The 24,572-nt window shown below is 35.9% G+C and overlaps 1 protein-coding gene across 1 annotated transcript in view; it reads right to left on the reverse strand.

Annotated features, from left to right (window-relative positions):
* The window catches only part of ARAP2 (ArfGAP with RhoGAP domain, ankyrin repeat and PH domain 2), a 131,270-nt gene that overhangs the window by 46,658 nt on the left and 60,040 nt on the right, over positions 1 to 24,572 (reverse strand). The window contains exons 13-20 of the mRNA XM_063336482.1: positions 24,357 to 24,531; positions 22,716 to 22,850; positions 17,688 to 17,832; positions 15,363 to 15,465; positions 14,519 to 14,717; positions 12,383 to 12,446; positions 3,826 to 3,989; positions 1,573 to 1,785 (exon numbers count right to left, since the gene is read on the reverse strand). Coding sequence (XP_063192552.1) covers positions 1,573 to 1,785; positions 3,826 to 3,989; positions 12,383 to 12,446; positions 14,519 to 14,717; positions 15,363 to 15,465; positions 17,688 to 17,832; positions 22,716 to 22,850; positions 24,357 to 24,531 — 1,198 coding nt within the window. The remainder of the gene's footprint in view (positions 1 to 1,572; positions 1,786 to 3,825; positions 3,990 to 12,382; positions 12,447 to 14,518; positions 14,718 to 15,362; positions 15,466 to 17,687; positions 17,833 to 22,715; positions 22,851 to 24,356; positions 24,532 to 24,572) is intronic.

A 24,572-nucleotide genomic window follows, 5' to 3' on the forward strand; every position in this document is an offset into this window, starting at 1 on the left:
CTCTCAAGCTTCTGAAAAGTAAAAGCACAGAAGAACTCTCATCTCTTCCAGCTGACTGCTAGCACTCGCGCTAACTACTGCACTATGTTTTGATTTCTTCAGTAACTGGAAGAAAAATAAACACACAGACAACAAAAAAACAGTTTAAACGTTGTCTGCTCTATCTTTCTAAGTGTTTTAGTCTTCCCACGAGTACTTTCGGAATCACTTAAATATAACACTAGAGGATTCTCTGCTGTAAAACTGAAGCAGAATTTTAGCCCCATGTACAAATCAGGAAGTTAAATCACTGTAACACCATTATGCATAAAATACATATACATAAAAAACAAATTTAGACCGCCACAAGTACAGCTTTTTCTGATTTCTGATAAGATGAGCAATCTTGTGGCAAGTAAATAAATGCTTAATATTCTTTCCTCTAGTTTGTTCAAATAGAGGTTAAAGGTCAAACACATATAATATTCATACTTGAATTTCCCAAACTTTTAGTGGTTCATACTAAAGAAACTTTCATATGTTTGAACTTAAGCAAAATCAGAGAGGAATATGCTTTTAATATTTTTTAAAATATTAAATAAATAAAAAAATATTTAATATAATATTTAAAGGCAAAACTCGCCACACAGTGAAGAGAACTATATGATTTCAATGCATTAAGGAGGAAATTAATGTTCTATCTTAGCTTTTCCTATGTATCTCTTATGGCTTTGCATCATCTGCAATTTTATAGCACAGTTTGGGAGGAAAAGAGTTTGCTTCTTGCAGTCTGTAAACACTGCAATATACAAACAAATAGAAATGTAGCTGTTTTGTAAGGACACTATAAAAATCATCAAAATTCATGTAATGAATAACTAATTAATGTATCAGTAGTCTCATAACTCTGTTTTCAACCATACAGAGACACACATCCTCATGCTTTAAATACATCATGAGTTACAGTTTGGGTTGAAGTCACTTAAATTTTCTTTCAAATTAAATTAATATTTTTAAGGAAACAAAACCCAAGTAACAGTTGTTAACATGGCTACGTTGTTAATATACATAATTTTGTGTGAATGTTCATAAAAGATATTTGAACAATTTCAGAAGCAAGCCTGTCATTTAACTACCATGCAGATGACAGCATCAACATTTTGCCACCTTTGAACTAAACTTCTACACATGGTCAGAAGACAGAGCACATGCTTTTTTCCTATATAATGTTTGGCTAGTTCTTGAATTCTACCATTGATGCTTCCATAAAATATTAATCATCACTTCTTACCTTGGCTGATCCAACTACGACCCAGCACAATATTGGTCTACTGTTGACAGATATATTGTCAAGGAAACACCGCTATTTGTTATTATTATTCCGGTTCACTTAAAGGCAATAAAATCATCTCTGATTAATGTTAAGTCTACTGCAGCCAAGCTCTAAACATTTTTTTTTTCCTCGCTACAATTCTTTGCTGATTATCAAATAACATAGGTCAACACTGGGAAAGTAATTGACAGCCTCTTCAAATTAGATACTGAAAACGTACATACAACCTTTTTTGTATTGAGTGTTATTGAATACATTACCTAAAGCAGAGATCCAGAATGGATAAAGTTCTTTAGTGAGAAGCGCGTCATCTATTTGAGAAAGAAAGCTTTTCAATACATCAGTCACATCTTCAAGCTGATGTTTTCCTGCTCTTAGTTTAACACTCCTTGCATCTTTTTTGAAGCTTTCCAGCAGTTCAGCCACATTGGAAGAATCGCCACTCTTAAGGTAGATCTGCTTGCTACCTAAACCTAAGTTACAGAAATACAGGACAGAAAAATAAATGTAACATCAAATATTCTGTTAAAAATTCCAAACATTATTATATGAAAAGCATATCTGGTTGTCAACATATCATATTTCCTACTAAAATCTCTCTGACCCTTTGCACATATTCACTTTGTCAGTAAAAACACTGCCAAGTCTGCTTATACTCAACCAGACCTCTTTGCAAAAATACACATCATAATATTAAGCAAGCCTGGGATCACAATTTCTGGAATACTTTACAGGCAATTTAAATCCCCATATCTCTTCAGGACTTCCTAAAACAATAGTTTCAAAAGGCACAGTAAAGGAAAGAAGTTTTGATGACGGGTATTGTATTGCACATAAAACAGGTGCTTTCATGAGCAAAACTTGCACTACTTTATTACCCTACTGATCAACTCAACTTAGGACTCAGTAAAGTATTATTGCATTCATCCTACCTGAAAAATTTCACTCTTAAAAGCCTCAAGATTAGTAAAAAGTATTCTTTTTTTTCTGGTTTTTCTCACATCTTCCATCTCACAGGAAGATAGCAGGCAGCCAACGCTCTTTTATTTAACAACTAACCCCAGCAAAGGCCAAAGACGACTTAAAAGAAAATTCATAGTCTAAAACACAGTCAAGACTACCTTTAATTACTGCATATGAGAGTAGCCAAAAATATTAATTTATTTTTTTTACTATTTTTTTTAGCTTCTGTAAGTCTGGCATTGTTGTGCAGTCCCATTGTTTCTCTTTGTAGAGGTGTTTCCTGTGTTCCCCACATTTCTTGAAGGAGAATCGTATTTTATACAAAACCCTGCTTTTCTTATGTGCCTGTCAAGGTAAGTACTCCGTCAAAAACCTGTGAAATCGTTTCTTATGTACTTGCAATTCACCTTTCCTATAATGCCCACAAGCACTACCATTTGTTACTGTCAAGAACAGCTGTGGGACCCGATACTGTCTGTCACCTGCAGACCACAACTAAAGACAGAACCTTTATGATGACACAAAAACATGTATGCATACAAGTAATGCATACAAAATAATTCCTTCAGCTTTCAAATGAGTATTTTAACACCCATTAACGTTGATCCTGAAAAAAACCATATTTTTCAATAAAGATACAACTTTTTTAAAAGACATTAGGATATTGAATTTTAATTTAGAATGCTCATGAGCGATTGTTCTGAGTGGTGGATAGAATTACCCTGCTTTAACAACTTTTTAGTGCACAAAACAGTGTAAACTATACTTAGAATATCACTAATGATTAGAAAATAATTTAGCAAAGCCATTTTTTTTCTTTGGTTTTAGGCAATAGTTGTAACCCAGACACAACTATTTGCCATAATGCAGTGTTGCCATATTCAAGTTTAGTTAAACTTCAATCACTGAAATATAAATTAGGGTCTGTCAAATTGACCGAGGTTACAGACACATTTATCCTGAAGACAGATTTGTACAGGGTTGATACGTCTTTAGCATTTCACACAAAAACTGATTAATTTGCAGTAATAAAAAGGACACAGACATCATCTGCATATGATCTAATGCTATGGAAAGTTATGCTGCCAAATTTACTTAAACAAACAGTAACTGACTAGAGGTCGTTAGGCTATTATGCTAAAAAACGGCAGCCTTAAGACTCAACTCATCTCCACAGTTAATAGTTTCCCAGAAGATGTGTTGACCAGTGCAGGCCATAGCCTTTCCTAGTTCACATAGCTTATTGTCAGGGCTGACATGTTCTGCACTGAGGCACTGGACCCCAAGGGTGAGCTACATCAGGCAAACAAGTAAATTTTTAAAATAGGAAGGTGTCTATAAAGGGCACCTACCAAGTTGCATTTCCCCATACTGCCCATTCTCAGATGCTTAGCAGTGTACTTCACCATCACAACAAAGAGCAGCAAGGCTAACAAGGGGTATGGATTTACTTTAGGTAATCTATAAACTCATTCAATAAGATCTGATGGTGTGGGGGGCATCGGTATTATACAAATGATCTTAGGTTGAATGAAATCCAGTATACTTACCATACTGCGTAACAAATGCTATACAGCTGTTCACTATAATAGGAACATCATTTTTGCTGAGCTGCTGATCTTGTAATGCATTACCATCTGTACCTGCTGCTTTTTCAATTGCAGTATACCAGACCATGAAATCCAGCTTTGTATGGCCATGGATGTAGAGCGTTCTGAAAAGTATAAAAATATTTTGAATGCAGGAAAGAAAAGGAAAACTGATGTTATTGTACTAGGGCAACATACCAGATGTTCAGAAAAAATAAGAATTACTTAGAATAAGACACTAAGGCACTTTCCACCACATAAAGCTGTGTCAGCGACCTATTGTTACAGCATCTTTTTTTCTTCCCAGCTACATTTGTACTAGCAGCGTCACAACAAATGAAAGAAGATCCACAAACACTGTCACAGGCCTTTGAAAGGACCTGACCAACATTCTAATTACTCTTCTTCAGTCTTTGTCCTACACTGTGCATTCCTAAGTCCAAGTCACAGTTAAGCAGGAAACAGAGATTGAGAGACAACTTTCAACACTGGAAAAGGCTTTCCTTCTTTTCATTCCCCACCCCCTCATACTTCTGTAGAGGAGCTGATACATACCGAACTTCCCTCCTTTACGCACACGTATCACCCTCAGGAAATCACAGAGATAAGGAACATGTATGAAAAAACTAAGAATTGAGGTAGAATAAGTCAAACAGGTAATTAAAGTGTTGCATTATCTCAAAGCATGGCCCTGTTCTGATTTTATTATTTAAACTTGCTACAATAACATCCTCTTTTTACCCCCGACAGGCTAGCTCCTAAGAGACAATTCCAAAATTGAAAACTTTAAGGGCATACGTTGTGGCAGATGCACCTGCCTTGACAAAGACACAACAAAAGCCCACAAAATCTTCCTGACACAGCTCTTGTCACGCCCACATGCTGGTGGTCAGCAGGTAATCACTTTGGTCAAAAGGTGAGAAAGCTGGGGTCCTCATCCAATGGGGGGAGCTACCTGACCAAATTTTACCACAGATCAGATTCAAACAGGGTATAAAAGGAGCCCCACCGGAGAGCCATTTTGAGATGGTCCTCCTTGGAGCAGCAGGTCTGCAGTGAGGGACTCTCCCCTTGGGTCAGGACGCCACCCAAGGAACCTCCCTCACTAGGTGAGTGACTGTGAGTCATCAGCCATAAACCTTAAGAATTCTTAAGTTGGTTGTGTAGTATTAACTCTTGAATGACATTCTGAACCTGTTGGATTGTTAATGTTTGGAGTCTCCAAGTGGCGTCGGTTAAAGTAAAACTTAGTTTGATTTTGTCACCATATTATAAAATAAATCCCATTTTCAGTTTGTTAGTCAGTCTAGGTTGGTTTTGCGAGGTTCCGTGGCATATGATCACCCATATGCACGTATGTAATAAACAACTGGTTTAGGTGTTAAAAAAGCAAGCAAACTCTTCTACATACATATTCTTCGTCTCCCACTAGAGAAATGTAATGGATTCATTTTCTTTAATGAAAATTTATTTGCTAATTAGGAAAAGTTAAAATCTTCTACAAAAATACTTTTATCAAAATATCAAGAAACATTCATTTTGATTATTTTATTTAGGGAAAAACCCAAAACATCTTATATAATGATGGAATATTTAATTTCATTTTTTTTATTAGCATCTTTCAATTTTGCTTTTATGAATGTTTCCAATCTAGCATTGCTATCTTGATAGGAAGTGAAGATGCAGCCAATGTATACACACAGACCCATGATCTGAAGTATTCTCAGGATCCACCATAGAATCATAGGGTTGGAAGGGACCTCTGGAGACATCTAGTCCAACCCCCCTGCCAGAGCAGGGTCGTCTTAGAGCAGGTTGCACAGGAACACGTCCAGGTGGGTTTTGAATGTCTCCAGAGACGGAGACTCCACCACCTCTCTGGGCAGCCTGTTCCAGTGCTCTGCCACCCTCAGGGTAAAGAAGTTCCTCCTCACCATACAGACTTAGCCATTCAGCAGCCACTAAAATATTCCATCTGAGTATAGACCCTTTTTAAAAAGTCTATTTCATGACTTTGAAAGTGATATTAACCGCCACACACGCCTGGCTAGTACACACACTCAGCCTCTCTCTTCCATTAAGAAAAAACAACAATTTGCATTTGCATCAAATTTTTACAGCAAAGTGAGCGTGCCTAATTCAATCCTTTCAAATATTTTCTGAAGACCTTTCAGAATGTATATCCAACATGGGTGGTTCTCAACCAATGGCTTCCAAGGAACACATCATCCTGACATCCTCCGGTATAGCTGTAGCCATATACAAAAGGAAGTGAAAAAGTTTGAACTGAGCGAAAAATTCTGACAGTGCATGTTACGCTATTCCTTTAGTACTACTATTCACAGAGCAGCAGAGGTTAGGACTATGATTTATAAAAGATCTATGGTCCTTCCCAACACAAGAGATGCACACATATGCATATTACCGTGTTTTTATTTTCCCTGAAGAACAGCAGGATTTGCATTATGGTATTATGCAAAAGGGTAAATGGAAGTCTCAACAGATTATCTAAAGAATTATGATATGTACAGGAAGCAGCATACTGTAAAGTGAAAATATTATTACTTCCAAATAAGAAAAGGGCAACTCTGCTGTATATCAATGAATCAGTACCAGAGGAGGAGAGAGGAAATATAGTAGTGTATTGAACTTCAAAGGTAATTTAAACTTATCTGCATTTTTTCACAGAGATATGAAAGTCTAAATCATGTGCCTGTCAATCAACTGTTGTGATATATGAATTACCAAAACTATGTGAAAAAGACCGTCTTATATTCTGTGGATCTTCCCATCTTCCCCTCAATGCATCATATATCAGAACTACCAAGAGATGGTGCTCCCATTGTTTTCTGAAATTTGAAAAGCTGTTCAGATAAATTCCAAATTACAGAGGAAAAGGTTACTTAATTAACAAAGAAAATGGGTTTATGTTTAAGTAGCAGTCCTATAGCACCAACACAGTCATGAAAGAGAAGTTGCTGGTAAAAAAGGTAAATGTGAAAAGCTTGCTGCTATTGTGGAACTTGGATTGCTCATGGAAGGCAACTAATCCTTTTCCAAAAAATTAACTTTGCCTAGTCAAAAATCTCCAGAGCAGTCACCTAAGAAAGTCAGAGAAACAATTTCAGCATTTACTACAACGCTATAAAAGAGAAGAAGGGAGAAGAGGAAATGAAACCAGTACCAGACGCAATTCAGAATTCAATTTACTGTGGAAGTGGCTTAGAAAGCTCATCTCAAACCACAGTATTTTTGGCAGAGAGAGAACACGCCTAGGATAGACTTAAATCATAAAAACATACGGCAATGTACAAATAAGAAGTTTAAGCATTCCTTCTAATTTTAATGCTTTCAGGCAAACTTAACAACATTTTTTTCCTACTTGGCAACCATTTATTTATCTCCATGAACGTGGAAGGTGATATGAAAACGAAAGGGGAAATAGTTACCAGCAGAAAAGCAGAACTCTCCTCAAAACACAGTAGAAGTCTTCTACAGAACCTCATGAAGTAATAGACAGCTTGGCAGATCTAGTTTCTGCTTTTCACGTCAATGTCATCATCTCTTCCACACAGTTTTCAGAGACAGTAGTAACAACAAATACATGTATTTCTCACTGCACTAATTGCTATTATCAAAATATAAAGTTATATTACATGCAAGGCTTAAGACTAAGCATATAAACAAAGGCTGAAGTATACTAATGTTCCATGTACCACAAAACTGTCAAGAATACTTCTAAGCTTACAGAATTAATCACATTGGAAAGAATTTTTACTGTAATGGTTACATAGATCTACCTATTATGCAGACTAACAGCTACCTTGCACAGACTCTGAACCGAAACGCATTCCTACAATATAAATTCAGTGCCTTCTACAGTATGTTTACATATGTGCTACTTCTTCCAGCTCAAAAAAGTTGATAGAGTTCACATTTCACAACAAATAGTTAGCAATAGTGACTACATGGTGAATAATGGCAGAGTTTTTGCTCTGTTAAGTGTGAAGCACATACAGTCCAGACCCAGGAAATTAATAATTTAAGTACTCAAACAAGACGGCACACCAATGTGGATTACTGCCTTAGTGAACTGAGGCAATTGAATTGGCACAAATGACTGCAGCAGTCCAAGATCACCTGGTCTCAACATCAAGGAAGCCACTGTTAGCTTTTCAACTTTATCATGGACTACCATCACACCCTTCTGCACCAGCAGTCAAACAAACAACATATGTGAGCACACTTTTCCACGACATTGCAAAGGCTTATCTTTAACCCATCTTGCGAAGTCCACTAGCTTTAGCTACGTCTGTGTGCTTTGTTGCACAAGTCTGCATTGGGAAAGCAGCGATGCCAAGTGATTCTGGGTAAGGGTTGTGGGAGACAGGGTCAGAAACAGACATCAGCTCAGTGCCCTACAGTGATTTTCAAGTGATCATAATAATCTACATATCTGAAAACAGAAATCCTAAGAAGGTATGCATTGCTATGAAACTGTATCAGAATAATCAAATTGCAACTAAAGCATGGAAATTCCACTAATAATTACAGATATACAACAAAGGTCAGCAATATTTCTTCAAAGGATGTTAAGGGACTTGTATCCAGCACATCATACTGGAAGCACAAGTCCTTTCACTCATCAGAGTCTTACGTTTAGATTATTTCTGGATTGTAGAATTTTGTACTCATAGCTGCATTTTACAAGATATCTTACTGCTATCATCAAAGAGTTAAGAAGAAAGCACTGTAATTAATGAACCATCAGCATAAAGAAATTATGCCAGTATGCAGTGAAGGTTTATTATCTATAATAAGAAAGAGCTAACTATAAGAGAAGTGTAACAGGGGAAAAAAAAACAACAAACACCATCTGGATTACATTATGGTCTGAAAACATTCACTGACACCTAAGAGAGCTTAAATGATTACAGGAAAAAAGAATAAACATTTGACACTGAATTGTCTGCACAACTGTTTTTCCTTAAAGTATGGCATTAGAGATTTTGCATTAATTTTTATACATAGAAGATATATTTTAAAACTACTGTATATAGTTGTTTTCAGGCACCTTTCCATTCTTCAGAGTACAGATCCCTCCTTGACCTCTGTAAAAATACACAGGAGTAGCTTCTTCACCTATCTACTATGCAACTTCTGTTTGGACGGCAACAAGAGATTATCACCAGTCACTTCATGAATTTTTACAAATAGATAGGAGAGATCAAGGCGGAAAAAAAACAAACTGAATATGGAGCGAACAAGAGGACATGCATCTGTGACAGAGGGAAGTGTCAGGCGCATAAATCCGGAAAATGGTTTCCACATCTAGCACGAAGTCCAGAAGCATTTTAACTATGAAAGCAGAACATAAGAGGAGATGAATGACCATCTGATTATGGCATAGGAAAACATTCTTGTGAGAAGTCAGGATTTCCAGCTGGGCTGGAGATAGTTCTAACAGGTTGGACAAGATGTTCCAGCAGAGATCAGAGCGCAACAAAATTTCAACAGGTGCTACAAAAGGGAGCCTGTTCCTCTCTAATTTACTTTAGCAAAGATACCTGAAGACAAACACGAAACATCTTTGAGATCTGAAAAAAATAGTATCTACAATTAGAAAAAGTCTAGGCTTACCGTGAAAATTTAGGAAGTACACTGAGCTTCAAAAACAACGATCTTCAAAAGAGAAACAGTCTTGTTGCTTTGAAAATGTTTTAGCCTGGTTCAATCTCTCATGATATGCTATTACTTTGCAATGTACAGTATGATTGCCACCTCTTATTTCTGACCTGGTAGTCTTCTTTCACTGAACGTGTCAGATAGAGCATAAATGAACAGCAAGGTGCTAAGTAGAAAACAGGGTAGAGGAAGAGGGGAAAAACGCTGGGGGAAGGAGGGTGGGAGTGGATTGTATTCATACCTAAGATACTTCAGAAAAATCTCACGTGCCTTTTGGTAGTATCCTCTCTGAATTCTTGTATTTTGTACAAGCTGTAAAGCATTATGCACCTTGCAGCCCAAAATCAATTGTAAACTCTTCCTCTGAGTATTTATGTATCAGATGAACATTAAATTTATGTATCCCCTGAATTTAACATACACATAAATTTACTAAGTATTTTTTAAACGTCCAGAATTCAGAGATTTATTACGTTATAATTATTTCAGCAGTAACACTTGAGGGTTTTATAGTTCTGAAACTGTTTACTTGCATATGCAATCACTCTTGTGAGAAGTCTGTTTGTAACAACTTAAGTCATTCTTTTGCCTACAGTAGCCAATGGAAAAAGTGTCAAAGAAAAAGGTATATGATACACATAATATATGATTTTTGCTAATTTATCAACCCAATGACTGAGGAAAAAAAGGCCTAAGTATTTGAAAGTAATGAGAAATTAGTTTTAAGTCAGTAACAAAAAACAGAATGGTATGACCTTCAATAGGAAAATACTCAGGGTATTTTCATCAATTCTAATACAATTGAGCAACACGTTGTAAGACACAGACCAAATTTATTTCTTTATACAAAAAAGGGTGGGGTTGTTTTTGTTTTGGTGTGGTTTTTGGTTTTGTTATTTTTAAACTTTTCTTAATTCAAGAAAAAGTCTTACTTGTTTTGTTTCATTCTTGCAATACTGTTTTGGGGGATTTTATTATTTATGAGATGTTTAAGTAACTAACAAATTAACATGAAAGCTGTCAATAGATCAGTGTATAGGGTCTCTTCCAAGTGATCAATCTATGCCAAAGTTGGCATTAGACAAGCACTGCTGCAAAATTACAGACAAAATAGGAAAAACTAGAAACTATGATATATCATTTAGTAGATGCTGATGACGTCTCAAAGGTATTAATTAATTTACTTAGGGTTTGGAGGGGCAGAAGGAGGATTGCTGGTTTTGTTTCCATTTATAATAACCGAGTCTAAATATAAAGGTGATTTCATACTTAACCATTTTTCCCACGCACACGTTAAGTTTCTTATCACTGCAAGATGCAATACCTTGCAACTGCGCTGAACGCCTGGACACTTCTGGAGTAATATCCTAAGCAAGAACCACTATGCCAAAGCTTATGTACCCATACAGCTTTTAAGGGTTAAGAAACTGTGAACACTATGCATGTAAATTCTTTATGGCAGACTTCAATGAAGAAAAATGAAACGTATTCATGGCCAGCATAAATCAGACAGTGCCCCTGTTGAAATTATTTTCAAATAGTTCAGAATTTCCATTAAACTATTAAAGCAGTTCAGGGAAAACCTACCCTCACTTGAAAGAAATATTATAATGAAAGAAATAATAAAATCTGACTTGCAGCTAGAAATTCTGCTCAGCACTAGTATCTATGAAATTAGATGCACAGTTTGTATTCTACTGTCGGACTGCACTTTGAATGGGACACCTCTGGCTCCCTGGTTGGTCTGTGCCGCTTACTTAGTGCTGAGTCCTTCAATATGCTTCTTCAAAACAACCCAACCAACCAACCAAACCAAAAAAAAAAAAAAAACCCAAACCAAAAGCCACAAACAAACAAAAAAACTGCACAGAACAGGAAAAAGTGTTTGTTTCTGATGTTCGTCACCTTACTGAATTCTGGAACTTAAACAGCATCTTAGGAAGAGTTAAAATTCATAACACACAAGTTATAATGAGTTTCTCCACCAAGTTTCTCCAATTCTGAATGGATGTGAAAAGTATCTGCAAGTTTTGTTTGGTTTTGTTTACCCAACAAAGGGAAAAACAATCTTCCTTTATTAACCTATTATTGACTATTCAGTATACTGTGTAAACACTGCACTACTTCGTACACAGACATTTGTCCAATAATCTATCACTGAAAAAAACCCCAGACCAACTCTATTACAAAAGAATTATTTTCAATAATTTTACTTTCATCTTTAAATTTATACCCATATACGAGGCAGAAATACCCTATCTCACTTCAAGTTTCAACCTCCCCTATCATTATATTTGTCAGAGTCATCTCAGCAGAATAGTACCTACTTGGAAGCAGATACGGATCACGTTTGCTTCACAGGTATGTTTTTTTTCTAGCTAGTATGTTGTTAACTGAGATCAGAAATGACAGTAAGACTAACCAGGGAACTCATACCTACCCTCTCAATCCTGACCTACACAGACTGAAACACAGAATTGTGGGATATAGGAGTGATAAAAAAACTGAGAAGTGGTAAATGCTCCAAAGAGGTACTCTTTCTTTACAGGGTAAAGAAGTTAAGTCCTTTTGAAGAAACTGTTATTGGCAGACTAATCTGACTGGGAATAATTTTCTCAATGGGAAAACTGCTTTTCATTAAACAGTACTTGTTAGCATTTCCTGACACAGACATAAAACGTAATTAATACAAAAAGACTTTCCCTCCTTTAAAAAGCCTGCAAATTTACTCTCTCTAGCCACCACAAGTGAAAAAGCTCCATGACTGATCAGGAAGAATTCTAAGACATCAATATAAAAGCAGATCAAAGCTTTATTCAGATGGGAACCTTACCTTCCTTTTTCAACAAGAAGCAGGACGTCTATTTTCTCTCCATTTTGCATCACACTACTGATGGCTGAAAACAAAACACATACACAGTCATACGATCTATACAGACACGTATATACAGGCACACACAGACATGCATGCACATAGAGACATCTTTTTTTCAAAATTATCCTCAGTGACAAAAGGAGCGTGGAATTCTTAAATATTTCAAATAAAGAATGCTGCTGATAATAGAAAAAGCACTCCACAAAATACCACGATACACTCACATTTACAAGAAAAATACAGAGAATTATAAAGAAAGGTTAAACAGGTACTTTTTGACGTGAAAACATGTTACAGTGTTTATTATATTAAAATTAAACTTGTGAATACAAGTTTTAGAACACATAACAATCAGAAATAAACTGGATTTTGAAACCATTAATTTACTTGCACCCTAATGGCTGCAGGTATCTACAATAACATAACGTGAGTTGAATGTTATGCTGTAAAGACCACTGCCACCCTTCTTTATGTTGCCTTAAGCTATTCCTGCTAAAAAAAAGCACCCTGCAAAACACCTACATTATACCTAATACAGAAAATACATCTGGATAATTTCCAGTAACAGTGCTTATAAAACTATACTGTGCACTATACTAAAAACGGTACAGTTAAATGTAACCTGTTTACTAACTCAAAATTCTGAAAAGTTAATTCTTTCAAAGTTTAGGTCTTATATATAATCCACATCTTATCTCAACTGATTCCCAGTGACACTAAAGTCCTGAATAACAATGAAGCTCAAGAAACATATTCTGATGCATGTTATATGATGGTTTTGTATCACACATACTCCGCGCCTCGTTTACATTTACTGAGTCAAATATCAAGGAAGTGAGTGACTATACTCCCACTAACAATTCATTAATTGGCAAGTTTGTTACACAATTCAGTCTTAATAGTGGAGCAAAGTTATTTTGGGGAAAACCAGAAATCAAATTAAAAATAGAACTATGGATACATGATATTTCTAAGAAATTCTGTTGTACAACCAATATTTAAAAACCAAAACCCAAGCAAAACCGATTTTCAACCACAAGCTAAATGCGTGTTTCATTTCTATACTTGAGATATACACATATTTTGGACGCTTATATGACTAGGGTAGGAGCAATTACAGTTGCACTATCAAAACTAATATCAGAAACAGTTCTCCTTCTGCCTAACCTTTTAATTCTGAATCAAGATCAAAGAGTATTCACAAGTTAAAAGATAGCTAGAGGCATAAAAATATTCCTGATTAAAAACCACCTTCACGGTGTTATTCACAGCAAATGTAAGGTGGCAGTAAATAAACAGTAGAAAGCCCAATGGCATTTGGGCAAGTTGCTGCAAAACAGACCACAATCTGACAACATTTACAAAGAGGATCATCAATAAAGAGCTAAATTATCTTCTCTTTGTTACTTTAATATAAAATCTCAAATGATTTTTACTTTCCTACATAACATATTGCCTTGTTCTATATAAAAACAACTGGGGCAGATATGCTTAAAGAGGATTCAGAGCATAATTACAGACAATGATATAAAATTGGTCATAGAAGACCATTTGTATAAATATTATTATCTTTCCACGTCATGATATTGAGCAAAGAATATTTTTAGTACCAGAAAAAAAGAAAAGTCTATTAGTCTGTGAAATAGTTTTCCAAGAGAATTATAAATTTTCCAGTACATTTGAGTATTTTAAAACTAGGCCTGTCAATCATCTCAAGAAAATACGTTCTGCAGTGAGTATTTCTGCCCTGTCAAAAATATGAGACAATAATCCCAAAAGGTCATATATTATTATTCAATTCTGTACTCTTATAAGAAAGATACTGCTGCACCTGGAACAAAAATTGTCTTCATTCATTATGAAGCTGTGAAAAATCTCTCCAGCGTGTGCCACTAAGAAGGGAAAAAAATTCCAAGACAGAACTTCACCAACTCCATATTTAGACGAGAGTTGGAAGAGCATCTGGCTCATGCAAAGGAAGAGTTACTGAGCTCCCTAATGTTTATAACTTTAAAATGTAACAGAAGTGTCCTTAACAGTGAATTAATTCCATAGAGTATTTCATGAATTCTAGATGTTAAGCAAAATTCTTACTTAGTTCTTGCAGCCTCCTCAGATATATGGAATCTTCTTCAGCGTTCTCCATTTCAAGACAAAAATAAAGGCTCGACTTCTCTAAAGCAAACCAGCCTTTTCTCCACTGATCCAGGTTATGGCAGTCTTTGTAGTACAGCTGGCCAATCAGGTCACAGTCTCTCTCTAATAAGCATTCAGCCACAGGGGGAACAAAATGCTACCAAAGAAAATGGGGTGAGTCAGATGAAGAAAAAAAACCCTCTTCCCCTAAAAAAAAACAAATCAAGATATTGCAAATCTATAAGATTCAAGGACGAAATCCACAGTAAAAAAATAAGACTTTCAGATTTGTCATTCATAAACCCAGGTATACACTATATTTAAATTATAAAATCAAGTATAACATATTTTTCCTATTCATACTCTACAATTCAAACATTTTTGCTTTTAAAACCACAGTTATTTAATTAGTGATGTAGCTATTAGCATTTGGTACTATATAAAATATGGTGCTTCTTTATGACTTCTGTTTCAGCAAATAAAAGAACAGAATTGCAACCATAAACAACTTAACCGAAATAAATTCGTATAGTATACGTCTTTATCCTAGAGGGCCTTTAATATATTCTTAAGGTCAGCATTAAAATGTTGCTTCAGTTCCTTTTCCATTTTATTTTATCATCTTGTTTCAAACATTAAATCACTGAAGTTATTTCCTCCTGCTGCACAAGAAACCTTTACACACACGATAGATCAGTATTCATCGAGAATGGCTTCTCAGAGGATTTTAAGCTAACAATGACACTTTACTCTTTGTGCAAAGGCTCCTGGCCTAACTGGAAAAGATAATTATCAGTATTACCTTAGCTATTGCCCAAGTCCATTTTCTTTGTGAATATGCAGTTTCAGCTCCAAATAGAAAAACACGGTCTGACATTAAGTAGATTTCAAAGGTGAAGATGTCCCTAAAGCAAGCAAGAGGAAACAGGCAGCTGTATGTAGTCTTCATAACAGCAGACAGACAAGAATCCCACTTCTCTATTTTTTCATTATTTCATACCTATGGAATGGAATCCATCTGCATTTCTCCTCCAATCTTACATTTACAACCCAGCTAATAACACAGTATTTTATAACATAACATGATCAAAGTGATTTTCAGGTCAATAATACATGTTTAGAGGCTACTGCATAATAGTTTGTTCAGCAATTCTGAAATTAATAAAAATATTTACATATAGTCATTAAAATTCACAGGGAATATTTTGCTTTTGCAAGTTCATGTGATTTCAGCAAGTATATTTTTTGGGCGCATTCAAAACATTATGTTTAGATTTAATATAAGCAGACAAACTCATTGAAGGGGAAGTTGTAAGCAAGTTACCACAGAATCATAGAAATGTTCGTTCAAAGGGACTTTTAGATGTCACTTGGTCTAATCTCCTGCTCAAAGCAGGACTATCACTAACCATGGATCAGAACAGCAACAAAAAGCCTTGAAAATCTTTGAGGACGGAGACTACCGTTTCTCTCAGCAACCTGTTCCTGTTCTCCACCATCCTTCTAATGAAAAGGCTTTTTCCATCATCCAGCCTGAAATTCCTAGGGTGAAATGCATGGTCAGTGCCACTCCTCGGATCACCTGCCACCACCAAGAAGAGTTTGGTTCTGTCATGTTTATGACTACTCTTTGAAGTTGCTGTAGCTCAAGAAGTTCTTAAAAGTTTTGGGTTGTTTTTTTTTTTTTTTTTGGGGGGGGGGGGTGTCTCACTTTTTTTTTTTCTTAAAAAGTATATAATTATTTAAACAGATGGACCCCGTTTTTCCATTTTTAACTGACAAATAATAAAGATATTAAAAGACAAAAAAGCGAACTAGTTGAAATTGGGGCGGAATTTGGAAAGCAAATATCTTGTTGGGACTTCAGGTCAGTCTTTAACTTATAAATTATGGTTCACCAATTTATAGTATGATTTTGTCTGTGACCTCTCCCTAGAATCCAAACAGATGAATGCTTTTTCCTTTCAATGCTGAAGACTGAGATTTGGATAAATCTGGAGAACTGAACATGAGTCAGTTCTGTCATTTTCAATAACCAATTTGAAAATTACTTGTAAATACTTAATTCTGACTAATAGAATAGGCATTTTAAGGACCGATTATTTCACTACATGAAATATCAAATTTTGGGAAGTTTCTTATAAAACTACCCAATTGAAGGTAAAGCGTAGCAGAAGGTTAGTCATCCCCTATAAGCGAAGTATTCAGCCAACGCATTTTTAATTTAGCTTTTATCCTGAAGTGGAACCATTTGGAGATGTAGCAAACAATAGGTTGGATCTGATGACAGAAGAAAAAAAAATGATATTTTTCTTTTTTCTGGATACCACAAAGCTATGCTACTGCAGAATAGTGAAGGCCATCTCCACTGTATTTTACAGCATGTTGAGGCATCACCATGCTTCTGGACTTCTCCCTTCTGAACACCCATTGTCTCTATAGTAGCTAAAGTCCTTTTTTGCAGTTGTCTTCTCCAGAAGCTTACTGAATAGACTCCATTTTCTTTGCAGACACTTTTGCTTTGTAACTACAAGCATTACAGCATTATACTGTAGAAAGATCTCGTTATTTTACATACACACATATGTAAAGACCACAAAAAACAAGACCACAAAAAAGTTATCATCTTCAAACTAATGCAATGTTCAACAGTTATACTGTTGTCCTCAGCTGCAGAACAAAGAATGGGTTTCAAAGACTGATAGATCTGTGACCAAAACCAAAAGCATTATCAAGAACTTTGCTGCATTATTATCAGGAAGAAACAAAGCAAGAGTTTTGGCTTGAGGCAGAGGTCAATCCGAGAAAGAAAAATGAGTATTAATTGTTCAATTTATCATCATGTAACCTTTTAAGCACTGAGAATATGCATTACAGTTTTAATAAGAAACAGATGTATCTAATTTATGCTGCCCTTTTAAATTACCCTAACATTTTCATTATATCACTATAAAAAAAAATAATCCCCAAATACCACTTATTTCTTGAAGTCAACATAAAACAATTCAGCTTCTTTTTCTAAATTGCACGTTCAAAATTCATGAACAAATGAACAGCTCTGAAAACCCAGAATAAAATATTTGAAATACTTGAGTTTATTTATTGATATATTAATTTGGGAACCTACCCTCTATTTAAAAAGAAGCCTGACTTGTGTACTGCAAGACAGATAACTTCATTGATGTCAATCATACCATTAGGAGTGGTAGTTTTATCATTTTCATAGTAGCTCAGAAAGCCACTTTCCAAAGTGCACCACCTTTTGTTGCAATCTGCAATTAAAGAAATAATAGAAAAGTCAGTTGGCGTAACAATAAAAATTATCTCCTCCTATAGAAATTGCCCCACAGGATGCATAGCTCTGTTCTAACAGTAATACATTTACGATGAAATCTCAGTCTCAGTGACTTCAGTGGGCCAGGAATGCAGTGTCTGTGTTGATACTACTTAATCTACAGAAATTCTATCACATGGTACTTTAAGAAAAGAGTATTTCAAATATAACACACTTATTTTTGCTTTATGAGTATATTAAATCACTTCATAAGTTAACCTTACCAACCTTACCATTGTATAGGGCTTTTACTTCACTTGCTGTGGAACTTGATGGGGGAAGAGCTAGTACACAATGCCATGTTACATGTTTAGCAGAAGAGAGTGGAGGAAGCAAAAGGAAAACATACTACAAAGTTATAAACACTGAAAGCTACAAGAACAATATCTTCTGACAAAAGCTGATAGCAAAATGAGTGAGTGAATCATGGTATGTTGTAGCAAAAAAGGGCTACTCTTTCACGTTACTGGAACTAGAGGCCAAAACCAAGTCAATCTGTCTTCCGTCGCTCGGTAATGCTTGGGTGTCCACTCACTATCACAAGATCAAGGAAAACAATTTAAGCCTTTCAAATACTCCAGAAAAAACACGGTCATACATGCCAGAACTGGTATCCATTGCACACTACTAGAATACACATGGAAAACACTATCAGAAGTTGTGGTTTTAACAATATTAATTTAAAAAAAAAAATAAATATGCTATCAAAAGAGTAGAGGACACCAAACTGAAGAACAAAAAACTAACAGAACAACCCTTTCTAGGTACCTCAGTGATTGAGCTCGATTCTCTCCTACTGCAAGCCCAAGTGTCAGATAGTAATGAAATTGTACAGAATTTATTCCTGTATACTGGGGGAGATAAATGGATACATCGTAGACAGGCGGTAGCTATAGCCATTTCAGGATGGCATGTTCACATCAGAATGAATTGGAGATCTCTCCTGTTGCTGTTCACATATATACCTGGCAAGGCTAAACTCATTTAGCAACACACTATAGTTTACCGGATGCTAGCGTTGTTGGAGTGCTTTCAGCTTGTAACAATTTACAGTTGCTGAGGATGGTTAAACTACCTACTAAGAATTCTATCTTCAAATAACTTTGAATTATATATATTGGAATATCTAGTAATTGCCATCTATACTTTAAAAAACAAAACAAAACAAAACAAAAACACCACATGACCACCACGAAAAACAAGGTGGAGGGAAAAAAAAAAATCTGCAGAGCAACTTAAAAGTATTAGTTGTCACATTTAATTAAGAACTTAAAATATGAATACAGCACATGACATAGCATATAAATGACTATTTGCTACTCCAAATATTCATACATTCATTCTAGCTTATAGCTAGTTCTTAGAATATCATCTGAGGTGCATCTATTCCCACCACTGCAGAGAAGCAGGTTGTAAGAGAAAACAGTCTATTTCTACAGTCTTAACATTCCTATACAGCTGCAAGTATTCTGGTAAAGTATTTGTGAGAATTTGGTAAAACAGCTCTGGAAAAAAACACACCAAAAAATCAAACAAGAAACCAAACTGCAGTTGCAGTTAACCAATATCTTCTTAGTATGTTATCTGATATTTCATCCAATTAGTTTTTCTGTTATTTGCTATATGATTTATACATCTTTTATAAATACCTTGGTACTATTTTATTCGTATTTATTTGTATCATACTACTTGCTATCTAGTTCTATCTGTCTTCTGTCTAAATACACATTTTAAGTACTAAACCAAACATAAGATAAAGGGTTTGAGCAGGAGTTGAGTTTGATTGTTTAGGGTTTTTTTGTCCCCCAGCTTCCCCCCCCCCCATCCATCAAAGCCTATTCTACAAAATTGCTCACTGCTTCAATACTCATTAAACCGTTCCAACTCTCAAGGACAATTTTGGAACGTCAAGGCGTTTAACAGGGCTCCATGAAACCTTTCACACTAAAAACAGAAGCAAAAAGAAAATCAAACCTGAGCCACTAAACCTCTAACCTTTACTTTTTGATCCACCGCAACAGAATAGCACCGATGTTTGAGCTCCCTTCCTGCTGATCATCAACAGCTTTAACAACCACCTTCCTCAAGAGTTACGCACCCCTGCTGAAACCACTGATGCTGCTATAATGAAAAGTACACACAAAGTTGGTTTACTCTCTCCTGCACTAGCTTAAACCCACATAATGAAAAACTGGACCGTATTTCCAGGTGTTCCACCTGGTTGTTATAAAACCTGGGTTCAGTTCACAGCACTGAACGATTTCTTGAGTGTCCGTTTACCATTAGGGATCAGCCCACAAAGGGATAACAGTTTTCTGTGACAACACACACAGCGCTTAAATTTTTAGCCCTTAGCACTACAGGCAACCCTGACAACTGCCTCAGAGATTCATAGCCCTGAGGAAGAACTTAACTCCAGTTTAATGGTTTGACAGCTCAACAGGATTCTGGCTTGCAGTCCTCTCCACCAACAGCATTAAAAAAAATAAAAATAAATCAGTAGATCAAAAGCCCAATGCACTTTTGGACAGGGCCCAAAATTTAGACAAGTGCTGTAACCCTCGGTGAGAGAATGGTGCTCCCTCTCTGGCCCAGTGAGAACTCAATTAGTTCATGGCAATACAGAACTGCTTCAACAGGAGAGCTTACTAATTTTCTCTAGAACTAAACAGCTAGGTCATGTTTTTGGATAATGTGACTTTCTTATTTGAATCTTTACAGGCAGAGGAGGGAATTGAAACTGTATCTCCCACACATTAGTTCTCTAACCATCAAATTATTTTCTAAAGACAGTAAGAAGGAAAAAAAAATAATTACGACCTATTCCCAAAAATCTGTGATATGCGTATCTCGTATTACTTCATGTTAATAAGGTTTTATAAAGGTAGAAACAGTTCTTGATGTAGGGGAAAAAAAGTCAATACAGAAGGGAAAAAAAATTACGTGCTTTATGTTTCAAATAGCGAAAAAAACACCAAACTTTCGTCATAATACTTCTTACACATGGCTGAGATATATTAGAGCCCTCAGGCAAGAGCAGTTTCTAATTCAAAATTGCAGGGTTTTTTTGCTGTTGGTGAAAGGATGTTATTATTACATCTTCCTCCCTTGTCCCGTTTGTCATTTGTCTTCTTGAACTGCAAATGGTCAGGGAAACCTATCTTCCTATGTATCTGTAAAGCACCCACCCCAGAAACATCAGTCCTGATAAACACATGGGTAATTCAACATGAATGTAAAAACGAAGCAAACAAACATCCACAAAAAAAATCCCTCAAAAAAAATAAACAGTAGAACATCTACAGGACACTATCACAGTTTTAGAGGCCAAAACCTGAGCTGAGGGAAATCTGGTTCCTTTCCATTTACTGTACGTGTCTTGAAGTAGTAAGTGCAATGCTAAGCAATAGACTACAAGCTTTCAAAGCAGCATCACTTCTGACCAGTAAAAATTTATGATGGAAGACAGTCAAAATTCAGTTGTTTCTTGTCTGAGGACTTTCTTCATAAGTATTTTTAAGGCAACCTACTAATGATGCTCCCTCCCACTGCATCTCCCCCAAAAGTACTACAGAAGACATTCTGTGAGCATTTATAGCAAAAAATCTTCAATCTATACAGATATTTACAAACTTATACTGCACTTCTAACATATCATTGTGTTAGAAGAGACCAGTAATATTGCCTTGTATCTGATCTCTACTTCTCTTAGTGGGGTCTGTCTTTTTTTTTTTTTTTTTTTTAAGTTTTTTAATGAATATAGATATAGATACCCACAGCACAGAAGACAAGGTCTGCACTTAGAGCAAGTAGTAGTCAGGTTTGCAGTTATTCCTTTCTTTGCATGTTTGTTAACAACTGCAAAGTTGCTGGGAAATGCCCATGATCACACTTTAGTTCTCTTGATCACCCAATGCTTTCAAGAATTTGGACCCACACTAACATATAGCTTCTTCTAAAACATATTTAAAAAGGAGCTATGTGCTTTAACATGCTTAAACTCCACTAAGGATCTTAAAGGCACACACGACAAGAATATAAACATTTTCATACAAAAAATACATACATAGCAACACAGGATGCCGTGTCAAGATTTTAGAATCAATAAAATCAACCATAAATCAGCCCAGATTTTAAAAATTGACACCATTTGTTTGTTTAGATGGAAGAAAAATAGAGGAACGCCACTGGGGAGAAAAAGGGGGGGGGGGGAAGCGAAGAAATTTATCTGATAGCTTCTCTCCCAAAAAAACCCAAAAGAAATCAGAGAAGACTGATATACACAGAAGACCATGTATATCTACTGTAATATACACATATTTTCACCCCACAAGGCTCAAATTGTTGTAAAGTTGTTAAAAGTGCTCATTTCTACTTGGAATACTTTTAAAATTTGTGAGCTTGAGAAATGTCCTAGGTGTCAGGCATTTGGACTCTTAATAAAAAGCCAGTAATACTTTTAAATGATTTCTGGAATACTACAATTTTAGATGGAAGCTACTTTTTGGCAATTAGTAGCATCCATCTAAATATAATTAAAGTGGGAAGTGTTTTAAAGTGTTTTTTATTTAATAAAAACTGTTGTTAACCGAGTAATTTTTCAGTAGTTCAGTTTTCTTCCTCTGCCAACCACTGAATAAAGAGATCAAGACAATCAGTATTTTCTTTATCTAAAAGAGGCCTACCAAATCAAAACAGGGTATATCATATCAAAGACATTTTATCTTTTAAAAAGTAATGCAAGAAGTTAAAAAGAATCAAATTTATCCAAGCCATGCATATTCATGTATTATTCAAATGCATAACGTAAAAGTAAAATACCTTCTTTTAATTTCTTCTCTGTAAGAAGCTTAGCTGTATTAGAAGAAACTTTGTACAAGAATTCACAAAGAAAGGTGGAATGTGAAGAATCTTCAGAGAAGCCACTTTCAAAACAAGTATCATAGTTTGGGAAATCTATTAAAAGACAAAGGAGTAAGTAACATATAGAACTTGCGTCAACTATTTCTCCACAGGTCTTTCTAGCTGTGTATCCGTAGATATGTAATTGCTCTGTAATATCTTCACTACGACACAGATTCATCTTATTGATTTATTTTTATAATAGGAGTAAAACTCCTACGTATTCATTAAAGAAAACATTGGTTCACATTTGTTACAACATTGCCATTGTCTGCCACTGCTTGCCAATGTAATCTAAAATATGGTTTTCTGCTGTACCAAGCTTTTATTCTCATCCCTTACATAACATACTTCAACAGAAGGGAATTGTTTCTCTTGAGGGCTTACCTAGGAGTTTACCACCAACTCTGGCAGCAGACTGACGATTCAGAGAATCGCTGTCAACCTGCAATGACCTACCTTTCTCTGAAGAGAAGAACAAACACTAGCACCAGCACATGGCGATGCTGCCTTGGCTGGAAGGCTAACAGTAGAAAAGACAGAGCCAAGACAAGCAGACTTCTCTCTAGCAAGCAAAAATCCCCATAGCTGCATGTTTGCACAGTGACTGAGCTCAACATCCTGCAATCCAGTGCCTGGCACTTGTGACAGAGCAATGCTCAGGCAGAACTTAAGGCACCGCGTTTCCTCTAGGATGCCCTAAAATCATCCCTGTGTTTCCCACAAAAACTTTTGTTGTTCAGTCTATGCAGGGTTATTTTGCAGAGTGGCATGAGACAATGGAAAGCTGGTCCAGGGGTATGTCCACAATGCTGGTTGCAGTATAACATAGCTCTTTTTTCCAGTGTAAATCTGGACGTGACCCTTCATTCCCAGACTGCTTCAGATACTGTACAGACCTTTTAAAAGGTAAGCTCAGGCACATCCATACTCTGCAGCTTATTTATTTACTTTTAAAAGTAGGTTTCTGTTTTCAAGAGCCTCATAACAGTCACACACTGCAACCAGAACTGTTGACTTTCAAGGCCAAAGTTTATCATGTTCTCCAACCTGTAACAGAAGTTGTGATCTGCAAAAAAGATAGTTTGCTGGGACAGATCTTATTATGGGTTCAAGAGGTGAGTTTTATTTTGGGAGGAGAGTTTGGTAAAAAACAGCTAGGTCTGTGTTCAGTAGGCATAGATATCAATTTAAACAATTTTTAAGAAAAAACAAAGCCCCAGACAAATACTGTAGATACATCTTAATTGTACATACCCATTTTTTTCAGCCAAAAGCCTGATAATATTGGCAAAGCAGATGATTTTCTTTTGTGTTATAAATAAGGGTATGAGGTCTATTACTTATCATTGGCTTTTTTATTCTAAACTTGATGCCTGAGCAAAATAAAAGTAACTTGTACACAATTATATATGCTGTCTGCTAGCAACAGTTAATGCTACCACAACTCCCCCTCCACTGCACCACTGTTGTTCAAATGCCAGTTTTTCTTCTAAATTCCTTCCTTCCCTTTTGCTCAATATAAAATTAGAAGACCAAGACAAAGAGAATGTATCCTACCTGAGAACTTATTATGGTACAGGAATTCCATTTGCAGTCTTTGTCCAGCTTTCTTGGCTAGTAAGTATGGAGTGCTGTAAACAGGGTCTCCAGTGGCACACATAGCATCAGCCCCGCTAAACAGCAACATCAGAGTTTCTAGCACATCTTGTTTAACTACAGCAGCACACAGAGCCTTATCATGGAGCAGAAAAACAAGAATTCTGTTTAAATTAG

The sequence above is a fragment of the Chroicocephalus ridibundus genome, chromosome 5, assembly GCF_963924245.1.
Source record: "Chroicocephalus ridibundus chromosome 5, bChrRid1.1, whole genome shotgun sequence".
Lineage (NCBI taxonomy): Eukaryota > Metazoa > Chordata > Aves > Charadriiformes > Laridae > Chroicocephalus > Chroicocephalus ridibundus.